Source organism: Centroberyx affinis, unplaced genomic scaffold (assembly GCF_046629955.1).
Source record: "Centroberyx affinis isolate AG114_WGS23_722 - 3 ecotype Tasmania unplaced genomic scaffold, CSIRO-AGI_Caff_v1 ptg001486l_1, whole genome shotgun sequence".
Classification (NCBI taxonomy): domain Eukaryota; kingdom Metazoa; phylum Chordata; class Actinopteri; order Beryciformes; family Berycidae; genus Centroberyx; species Centroberyx affinis.
The window spans coordinates 94,230-105,140 of NW_027279952.1; the positions used below are offsets into that span (position 1 = coordinate 94,230).

The following is a 10,911-nucleotide window of genomic DNA, read 5'->3' on the forward strand; positions in this document are numbered from 1 at the left end:
ATTGGATTACCATATTTGTTTTTCGATAGACTAGGCAGTATGATGGCAAATTATCAACCATGATCAGTTTGATATAGGCTAATGAATTCCCCCCTCTATTTTTCTCTCTATACCACTCATGCAAATATACATATAGTAGTAGCACATTTTGCATAGGATATAGTGCACTCTTGTTTCAAATGTCCATGTATTTTTAATGCAAGATGTAAGTGAAAAGCTGATGCATCAAAACTAAATTTCAGCATCATGTGACAGGACAGTACAACTCAATTAAGCAATTTAATGATTTTCCAGTGGTATAGGACAGTCCAATTATTATGAATAGCCTAACTCTCACAAAGCCAGAAACCAGAAACCTGAAACCTAAACTTGAACTGGGTGTTGCAAAATGATGTACAGTCTGGACTTGCAACATAAAGGAGGAGTTAAGGAAAAGGAAAATGTTACTATGGGAGGAGCTGAATGTTCTGATTCAGAGCTGATAACACTGCAGTAAAGCTTATTGATGTGTTAAGACTCAAACATTGTGACGGGCAATGAAATCAGTTTCCCATTTACTGTCTGTGGGGCAAGTCCATACTTACATCTTGAAGACATCACCTGTGAGTCTATGGTTTCTAGCTTGGGAAGAGAATTATGCACGTTAATAAATACAAATATTGTTTGGACTGTCCTTGATGAGTGGAATAGCATATGCATTATTAATATGATTGACATTTTCAAAAAGTCAAAGTTAAGTTCAAAACAGAACCATACATAAACCATGAACACTTCACTTACAATTAAATATAATTAATACAGAATCAAACAATAAGATGGACAAAACACACTGTGATTTTCATGAATTTACAGTCTTTTGCTGTGAGCGAGTGCTTGATAGTACGGTGCAAACATGGTGTTCCACATCTGTTTCAGCAGCTGGAGAAGTTTGGAAATCCAGATGAATGAAGAGGGAAGAGCTGTGGGCAAAGAACAGGACAAAAAATGTATTGATTCGTTTCCAATCTAATTTTTTCATGGTTAAAACAAGCCTGGTGATTGAACCAGCATGCCTAGGCTAGGACGCAAAGAATAGTTTGGCCAACCTGGATCCATTCGGACAAGAAGCATGTAGAGAAGGACGACAGCCAGAAAGACTCTGCGGAGAGGGAATGAGCCGGTGCTGCTCACCAACACTCTTCTGTAGATAAACCTTAGCATGGCTTCAAGCTTCTGGATCACAGCAGCTGTAGAACAAACAAATACACTCACACACTTCATTCATTTATTGTTAATTATGTGACTTGTCGTAAGGATATGAAGTAAAATCTGTGACCTTGAGGTGAAACAGTATGTCCAGAGGTTTCAGGACTCGGGCTGCGGCTGGGATCCGGAGGCGGTTCTTGGTTTTCCCGTTCTTTTTCCTCTACAACATCCAGCCCCGTCTGCCTCTGGTCCTCTGTGAACGCCCCACTCCCAACCTCGCCCAGAACTAACTCCCGGGCCTCTTCCACATGTCCGAGAGGCACGAGGACATGCAACAGGTACAGCTCTGCCACCGTCCCAAACCCTGCTAATCTGCTGTTGGACGGGCAGTGGAGCCAGAGTCTGGCTGCCTCCTGCATCGTGGCCTGCTCACCCACTTTGGTGTAGAGAAGTATGCTGCCAAAACAAGAGAACATGAATACCGGGGGTTAGTTTGTTAGTATGATGTTGAAAAGGAAATCAGATAGTAATGTCTGCTGTGCAAAATATGAGAACCATAACAAAGATCCTCACCACATCTGCATTATCTTGGCAGGTATTTTCTCCTGGTACTCATAATGCTGAAGGATCCAAGAGAGCACGCCATGCCACTGATTCAGTTCAGCCAGTGCTTGAATCCCTAAAATGCAGAAGCTTGCCTTAAACTCTCCACACCTAGGGAGATAAAATAACACAGAAACATTCAGCCCTCAAGTGATACGAAGTGCAGTCTGGGAAGTAAACATCACATAACACGGTGACATTAGAAGTAGGGCCACTTACCTGCTGTCCTCTTGCTCGAGAGTCGCCAAGCCTCTGTCACATGTGTCGAAAGCCGCCTGGAAGTCTCTGTGCACCATCAGTTGTTCTGCAGCGGCGTCCAACAGGCTGAGTGTCTGTGCTAAACCTGAAGACAGCGGGGGGCTGTGGCGGACTGAGCCGAAGCTGCGAGCAGGAGCCAGAGAGGCCGAAGAGCTGCTCCTCATCGCTGTCTGTTTCTTTTAAAGACACCAATAGAAAGCTCAAACAACGACGCTGCTTCACCTTCAGCAGTTTGATCGACTGTTCTTATTCTTCGTTAAGTTTAACGCAGCTGGCATCCGGCTCTAATGCTGAATTACCACCATATTTTGTATCATGAAAAGCACAGAAATTCTAGTCTATAACCATATGCATTTACCGTTACAAATAAATGTAAAATACATGTATTTGAGGGTTTGGTTTGCTCACTTTCCTCTCTTCGGTGTCTTGTTTACGATCCCTCGTCCTTCCTGGATCTGGAGTGGAAACCAATCAGACGCTGCGATCTTAGGGATTGACTGAGGCAGCCAATCAGCTTCCTCTTTCTTCGAAAGTGCGTCATCGAGTGTTTCTTCTTGTAAACACGTGTGCGGTGTGTGTTTCTGTCTGTCCACGGGGAAGTTTCAACAAGGAACGTAGTTGTTTGTAAGTTACAGCCCTTTGGTTTTTATTGGTGAATTTTACTATCAGTCGATTGCTATTCAGCAGGCTAAACTAGATTAGAAGTGATTGTTTTGAAGACAGTTGTTCCATGGCATAGCAGTTGGAAAGCTAACAAGCTAACGGTAGCTACCTGATAGCTTGCTAGAAATGTTGCTGCTGCTTTAATAACGATCAAGTACTTTGGTGTTATTATTAGAAGGTAGTGAATATATTTAGCAATAAAGGTAAAGTGACAATTGACACAGTTTTCATATATACCAGTTATGCTGGTTTATATAACGTGGAGTAGTGTAATACTTTATCTATAACTACCTACGCTACGTAGTGTATATTCCTGAAACTGTGATTGGTGCGTTTTTTCAGCATATCCCTAAAATGGCCAAAAGTCAACGGAGCAAATGGAAGCGAAAGATGCGCGCGGAGAAGAGGAAGAAAAACGCTCCTAAGGAGCTGGCCCGTCTGAAACAAGCTCTGAGTCTGGATGGGAAAGGAGAGGCCATCATGAGTGACATGCAGGAGATTGCCACAGTGGTGCCAGCTGACAAGATCAAGAAGCAGGATGTTGACATGGAGGGGGGGGTTGATGGTGAGTGAGAACTCAGCCCATAACACAGCAGACTACAGTCATAAAGGTTCAAAATAGTCTTTTATTTTGAAACTTTCTTACCAGTAGTTGATTCTGAACTGCTACTGACAGCAGCATGAGGATACCTAATTATACTCATCAGTTAGAATTACTTATTGTACTTTTAATCAAGTCAGTAGCCCATCAGAGTTTATTTAAGTCTACTTTCCCCTAGAATTGGATTATAACCTTGCACTGTGAAATCAGTAAGGTAGATGCAATAATGTGTTTCAGGGATAAATGTAACTAGTAGGTAAGTAATTTAGGGGATTTGGTATCCTGCTGAGGAAGTAAATATATTGAGATGACCACCACAATCCATTCTGTAGATTTGCCAGTTGGGCATAGGGAGCCAGAGCAGGCTGATTGGTTGGTAATACTCTGTATGACCAAAGAAAGAGGGTGTACTGTTTGTGAGGGCAGCCTGGGCTACTCAAAAATGACATTAAGCTTCAAAGAACGGGCAGAACCTCTAAGACAGAATCACATTTCTTTACAGGAAGCACATAATTTTACAGCGATGAGTACATTGCTGCTCCTATTGGCCCACTAGCATCACATGACAAGGCCTGTTAACTACAAAGGCAACTAAATAATTAACAAAAACAGATTACCTTTTAGTTTTGGGACACAGTGTGTTTACTATAGAGTCTGATTTCAACAAATTTTTCCTTTTGTGTTGCAGATGTGAAAATGGACATGGACAGCAAGCGCAGCAAGAAAACTCAGTTGGATGAACACGGACAATACCCTCAGTGGATGAACCAACGGCAGGCCAAGAAACTGAAAGGCAAACGGATGGGGAAGAAAGGAGGAAATGCCAAGAAGAAGGGCATTGCCTGGTAAAACAGAAAAAACCAAAGGACTTTTGCTTTGCCTTCAAAACTTGTGACACAGGGGCCTGGCATCATGTCATGTATTCCTTTGAGTGTATACATGCTAATTGTGGACTTGCTGCTCTTGATCACTTTATGGTTAGTGGATGATCAGATTTATTCATGGTTGTGTCACAGTATCATTGTACAGTAGTTCACTGCAGGAAAAGGTTTGTTCTTATGGAACAGGGATCCTATTTTGATGGTGGTATGAGTCTTAAGGACATCAGACTTGTGCAAAAATATGTGTGGCCTGGGTTACTGCATCATGGCAGTGGAGGCGATTCATGTGTATTCTTTGCTACAAATTAAATCAGTGGGTATTCAGAAGAAAATCAACATTTCCAATTCCATTGTTTGTTCTATTCCATTATTTTTTGGTCTGTTTTTTAGGTATTTTGTTGCTTTCCATCATAAGTTGTCAGTGATGAATAACAGACAGTAATAAAATTTGTAAGCATACAAATGATACAAAAAAAGCTTGATAGTAGAGTCTTTTATTGACCGATCAGTTCATTGCAGACATAAGGCATATACCCTTGCTGCCAATATGAATTTGTCAATGATGATTGCACAAAAATGTGATAGAAAATTGCCAGCATAACATTTTCAGTTTGATATTACTCTCAGATATTAATTACCACAGATATCTACCCTAAGCATGGCGTCACACAGTGAAATAAAAGATTTGAATCAGCTGATCAGAAACCATTTGGCACAAAAATAGCTGTGATTTATTCTCCCATTATATTCCATTCTTCTTTCTCCGGCGAAAAGACCCAAGATATGTGACCTGATACTGTATAAATGTGCAAAGAGTTCCTGGGTCAAAAGAGGCCTCTCGCCTATTTGAGCTATTACAAGAAAAGCCTGACTGTGGCGCTCACTGCAGCTGAACGAAGGAAGCGGGGAACAGACCGATGCGTCCGTGACACTGTCCCTTCCACCAGCCCTCGTCCACCATCTCTACGTTGGTGATGACATCGTCCGGGTTGAAGGAGATCTCGTCATCTGCCTCTGTATCAAGAGGAGACCAAAGGATTTGTCCTCACAAGTGTTGAGAAACGATCACAATATTGATTTCTGTAACATAAAATGAAAAAGTGTTTTTACATACCTCCCTGGTAGTCGTAAATTGCTACCGCCGTCTGGCCGCACGTCAGGTCTTCATAGTCATTATCCACAACTGTAGAAGAAAACACTGACATTAATGAGTGTTCCATATGCGACAGGCCAGAGTCTTGCTCGTCAAGTCCTGCTCTGACTGACCAGGCGGTGGTACATCGATGTCCTCGTACTCTCCATCCTCCTCCTCCTCTGCTGGTCTCCCAGGTAGCTGCGGTGCCTGGGCTTCCTCCAGGTCCAGGAACTCATCGGAGCGCGGGGGCAAGCAGGGGGGCTCCTCATATTCTGGTTCCTCCTCATATTCTGGTTCCTCCTCCTGACATCACACACAAAATCTCTGGTTACATGACCTCTCCACATTTTCTTCTCAAACTCCTTGGAGATGATCTGAGATGATTTCAACATAAGCCCCTCGCCCAGGGAAGAACTGCAATATAGTGAATGGAATGATTTCTGATTTTAACAGTCGTACCGACTCTTCAGAAATCATTCCATTGACATTTTGAGTGGTGCACCTCTGCCTGCGGCTCAGGTATTTCTTGTGGTATCTCAGGCAAGGGCCGGTGGATTTCTGGTGGTGGTGTGTTAGACTCCAGAGCCACATCTGGAACAGGTGGGGGATAAACCTCTTCTTCTCTGTTGTTCTCCTCCTGCAGGGAAACAATAGAATAAATTTGTTAATCTGCATGGAAATGAGTTCAGAACCTCCAGCAATCTGCATTACACGTCTATACACACTACATATTTACATACCTGCTGTCTGCATCTGGCCTCCTCCTGCTCTCTCTTCTCTCTGGCCAGTCTCCTCGCTCTCTCCTCTTCTGCTCTCTTCCTGTTCTCTTCATCTGAAGCCTTGGCCATGTTCTCAAAACGCGCCTTCAGTTTCCCTGCACCTGCACTTGCTGCATGCACAGATAGAAATGATAACAGTACATTTGCAGTGTCTTCCAGCCCATTGCCGATCACAGGAAAGATTTCAACTCTCGTGAATTAAATTGTTCCACAGCAAGCTGGCATAGCAGCCTTGAGTGTGATGAGGCGGAAAGAAAATGTAAACTTACAAGCCTCCAGTGGCTGTGTCTTTTCATAAGCAGAGGTAGGGGAGTCCATGTCTGTGAAGGCAGCCGCACTCTAGCAGTCATCAACAGGAGGGGAAATGTGTTAATTCAGAAAAGTCAAGAGAGGCAATTTTCATTCACTATTATCAGTTACAACACTCACCTTATCCATGCGGTCTTCCTGTACTCCATAACGACCTCCAAAACCCTTTGAATAATCTTAAAGAAAGAGACCAATAGGATCAGTTTAACATAAATCTTGTAATACATTGAGGTATGAACTTGTGGGTGTTACCTCACCTTTTTGTGACTCATGTTTCTCTGTCTCTCCTTTATAGTCGTAGCCCAAGGCAGCTTTATCGACTTTTTCCTTCTCAACACCAAACTTCCCGCCAAATCCCTTTGAGTAATCTGGTGAAAATGAGTGAGAATGAATAATAACAACATGCATTTACAAGGTGAACAGCGTCGATCCCGACTAATGCTACGACCTTAACTCACCTTTCTGTGACTGATGTTTCTCTGTCTCTCCTTTATAGTCGTAGCCCAAGGCAGCTTTATCTACTTTCTCCTTCTCAACACCAAACTTCCCGCCAAATCCCTTTGAGTAATCTGGTGAAAATGAGTGAGAATAAATAATAACAACATGCATTTACAAGGTGAACAGCGTCAATCCCGACTAATGCTACGACCTTAACTCACCTTTCTGTGACTGATGTTTCTCTGTCTCTCCTTTATAGTCGTAGCCCAAGGCAGCTTTATCTACTTTCTCCTTCTCAACACCAAACTTCCCCCCAAATCCCTTTGAGTAATCTGGTAAAAACACGTGAGAATGAAAAAATAAAACATGCATTTATGTCACAAGGCGAATAGTGTCAAAACTGACTGATGCTGTGACCTTAACTCACCTTTCTGTGACTGGTGCTTCTCTGTCTCTCCTTTATAGTCGTAGCCCAAGGCAGCCTTGTCCACCTTTTCCTTCTCCACCCCATACTTTCCTCCAAATCCCTTGGAGTAATCTAAAACCACACGCATTGTAAGAAACATAGAAGAGGGTGAGACCATTTTGTTGGGTAGCAACTTGCAAGAAAGGAAGATGGCATTGTGAGTGACGTTTTTGAAGCTGAACTGTTGGCCTACCTTTCTGGGATGTATGCTGTGCCACCTCCCCCTTGTATTCAAAACCCATGGCAGACTGCAAAAACAACACAGTGCATTGAGTAGAAGGTTTGAGGACTAGTACTCCATCAGCGCTTTAAGAATTAATGATTAGTAAAGCAGTAGATTTGGCTTCGCACCTTATCAACTCGGTCTTTCTGAACACCAAATTTCCCACCGAACCCTTGTGCAGCATCCGTCTGGGAAGAATGCTGATCAACCTGTGCCACATAGTCGTGCCCCTTGGCCACCTGGGTAGTGGAGACATATTCATGATGAACACACTAAGCCTGTATGGACTATATAAGCAGTGGATCCAGAATAACAGGTAAACAGTAAAAAGAGACGACCTGCACAAACTCCTCTGGGACATGGCAGTAAATAAAAAACAGGTTTGTGAGAGGAACATCACCTAATATTTAGAATATTAATGATTATGACGGATCAAACCTTGTCCATGCGGTCTCTCTCCACTCCAAACTTCCCTCCGTAGCCGTAGGAGGCTTTGGGAGCCTGGGCTTGTTCCTTCTGCTTCACCTGCTCATGTTCTTTGGAGACATTCTGCCTGAGTTCTGCAACACTGGAAGGTCATGCAGGGGTCAAGTATACAGGAATCTGCATGTTTGTGTACACAGACGCACACATATACACTCAATACATACTCACACTAATGGGCCTTAAGTACTCATATTAGGTATCAGTGATACCTGAACACTGAAGTACTCACACTATGTCTCAGTTATATCTTAAGTACTCATTGCAGGTATCAGTGATACCTAAAGTACTCATACTTGGTAACAATGATTCCTAAAGTACTCATACTATTTATCTGTGATATCTAAAGTACTTGTAGTAGGTATCAGTGATATCTAAAGTACTCATAGTAGGTATCAATGATATCTAAAGTACCGACTAATAGGTAACAGTGATACCTAATGTACTCATACTAGATATCAGTGATACCTAAAGTACTATTTGATCATGAATTAGATGGGAAGAGGCTGTCTGATTAGATTAACATTTAAGATTTAGTTTTACATTTTTCAAAGCAATAATGGAGCATGGCTAAAGTTGTAAATATCAAAATAAGTACTACTGTAATTTCAATACTCAGTGCTCAAAGTTAGTACTCATATTTGGCCTGCAGAAAATGGTCGCATGTACCAGTCGCACCACACACACACACACACACACACACACACCATATAGAGAGTCTCAAAATCTACTAGCTATCTCCAGTCCTATTCTTATAATCAGCACTACCGCTGAAGTGCATGCTCACATGTCAGCGGTGAGCAGCAGGGTGGTTTAAGTCTCACTGTCATCACCCCATGTTATCCATATTAGGAGAGACTAACTGCCTGACAGCCTGCGCTCTGCTCTCACTTCCTTTTCCTGTTGCTACACAGCAGCGTCTCTGCTCTCTCTGACCTGCACTCTGTACTTGCATTCTGCTCCATCAGTCTCCATCAGCTTAACAAGTTCAATCATTCATTTACAGAAGCAGCAGCACAGAAGTACACACACTCTGCATCTTGACTGGTTACCTGATGTGCTCTTTGCGCCCCGAACCCTCGATGGTCTTGGCTCCCCACCTCTGCTCCTGCTCCGTCACATCATTCTGAAACGCAAAGTCTCTGCTGAAAATGAATCACCTTTGGAAACGGTGGCAAGTACAATACAGAGAATACAAACTCCACAGAGAGGAAGTGCTGACTGAGGAGTGTTAGCACCAATAAACATGTCATCTAGTGATCCACACTCCTAGAAGCATACCTCAAAGTCAGGGTCCGTCTCCCAGTCGTCCCCCTCTGAAGCCACCTTCATGTTCACATTGTGGCCCACGACTGACTTCCACATCTGGAGAAACAAACACTATGAGCCACACAAGACAGCTATACACTATAGAGTCTATAAGTATAATTAATGACTTAGATAAGAAAGGTATGTGATTACTTTAGTGTAGGGCCTGTGTGCTCATATTGGACACAATTAGAACTCTTACTGTATATTCCTATATGTATATATACTGTATGTGATCTGTTAACTGTTACAGACTTTGTCTAATAGTCATTTGTTATGATAATGAAAAAAAATAATAATATAAAACCACAAGCCCTGACAACCTTTTGTTGAAGTCACAAAAAGGAAGTTGAGTTATTTGCAGCACCAAGCTTCATTTCCCCATAACGAAACATACTTTAGGGCCATATATTATAAACTAACAATAAAATACAACAGAAATATGATCCTAACAAAATCATGTGGTCATTTAGCAACATGGACCTTCCACTCCTCTGTAAAACATTGAGAATATCATTCTTTTTTTCTTGAGGCAGGTATAACATACATGTAAGAATTCATGTATTACGATTATGATTATGATTATTTTTACTATTACAAGATGTAGAAGTAATAATTGTAGTAGTAGTAGTAGTACTAGTAGAAGTACTAGTAGTAATATTGGATAGACATGTCCACTTCATGTTGCATTTTATTATAAATGCTTCATAATATTAGCCCTACCCATGTTATATTATTTAAAGGACTTGTCAAGTCACCCAGTAGTGCTGTTGAGTCTGAAAATACAAGTCTTAAAAATCACAATAGCTGCTTTACAATACAATAGTTAAGACAACTTCTGAATAGACCTAGGCTACTTCCTGAAACATAGATGACAGATGAATAAAATAAAACCAGAAAAAAAGTTGCCTAGTTTGAAGAAAAATAACATTAGCCTACCTTTTATTTGTAAACGCAATATATCCGTGTCTGGCCGATATTAGACAACAATGCGTTCTTCATAGACAAGTTGTGACAGTCTGCAGGAGGAAGATGGGCGACAAGTGGACGAGGATCCAGCGCACGTGAACGAGCATTTATGTAAATAATTTATCATCAATATTCCTCTTTAATTTATAAATGACATTTAGGCTAGTTATACAACCTCGATATACTAATAATATATTTAATTCACTGTGTATTTTTTGAGGAACATAATACTATGAGGTTCCCTGCCGTGTGTTTCCTCCTTTGAATACATTTTATTTCAAAAATGAGAACATTAATGCTGCCTTCAAGCATTATCCGAAATCTTGTAATTTCATGACAAAACATGAACGAACCAAGAAAGTGGTAAATAGGACTGGAGAGTGGTATATCTTTTTTTTTCTTTTTTTTTTATCATACCCGAGTTGCGACGTTTAGGGGGTGAAGAGCATGGAATAGATCAACAGCTACCAAAACAACTATTTCAGACTAAAAGCACTTGAATGCACAGTTGGAAAGACGACTTTACCAGCAGACCTTGAATGTAGCATAAGCTACAACTCTGATTTATCTGTAGTGTAGTTTCAACACTTGGGGGCAGGCTCACAAAGCA

The 10,911-nt window shown here is 41.6% G+C and overlaps 3 protein-coding genes across 3 annotated transcripts; 1 reads left to right on the plus strand and 2 right to left on the minus strand.

The window, feature by feature from the left end:
- Positions 1 to 187: 187 nt before the first annotated feature.
- Positions 188 to 2,490, minus strand: pex26 (peroxisomal biogenesis factor 26). The gene is made up of 6 exons (XM_071527079.1): positions 2,455 to 2,490; positions 2,008 to 2,222; positions 1,759 to 1,899; positions 1,316 to 1,641; positions 1,086 to 1,226; positions 188 to 959 (listed from the first exon to the last, which is right to left on the minus strand). Exons 2-6 carry the CDS (start codon positions 2,208 to 2,210, stop codon positions 847 to 849), a joined length of 924 nt encoding a protein of 307 aa, XP_071383180.1. The 5' UTR covers positions 2,211 to 2,222; positions 2,455 to 2,490; the 3' UTR covers positions 188 to 846.
- Positions 2,491 to 2,584: 94 nt separating this feature from the next.
- Positions 2,585 to 4,601, plus strand: llph (LLP homolog, long-term synaptic facilitation factor). Its single transcript, XM_071527063.1, has 3 exons — positions 2,585 to 2,670; positions 3,052 to 3,274; positions 3,999 to 4,601. The coding sequence occupies exons 2-3, from the start codon at positions 3,064 to 3,066 to the stop codon at positions 4,157 to 4,159; spliced, it is 372 nt and encodes a 123-aa protein (XP_071383164.1). The 5' UTR covers positions 2,585 to 2,670; positions 3,052 to 3,063; the 3' UTR covers positions 4,160 to 4,601.
- Positions 4,602 to 4,674: 73 nt separating this feature from the next.
- Positions 4,675 to 10,541, minus strand: hcls1 (hematopoietic cell-specific Lyn substrate 1). Its single transcript, XM_071527041.1, has 17 exons — positions 10,272 to 10,541; positions 9,306 to 9,389; positions 9,077 to 9,150; positions 7,980 to 8,109; positions 7,670 to 7,780; positions 7,512 to 7,566; positions 7,280 to 7,390; positions 7,074 to 7,184; positions 6,873 to 6,983; positions 6,672 to 6,782; positions 6,535 to 6,590; positions 6,375 to 6,444; positions 6,067 to 6,215; positions 5,829 to 5,963; positions 5,458 to 5,629; positions 5,306 to 5,374; positions 4,675 to 5,205 (listed from the first exon to the last, which is right to left on the minus strand). Exons 2-17 carry the CDS (start codon positions 9,387 to 9,389, stop codon positions 5,072 to 5,074), a joined length of 1,683 nt encoding a protein of 560 aa, XP_071383142.1. The 5' UTR covers positions 10,272 to 10,541; the 3' UTR covers positions 4,675 to 5,071.
- Between the last annotated feature and the right edge of the window lie 370 nt (positions 10,542 to 10,911).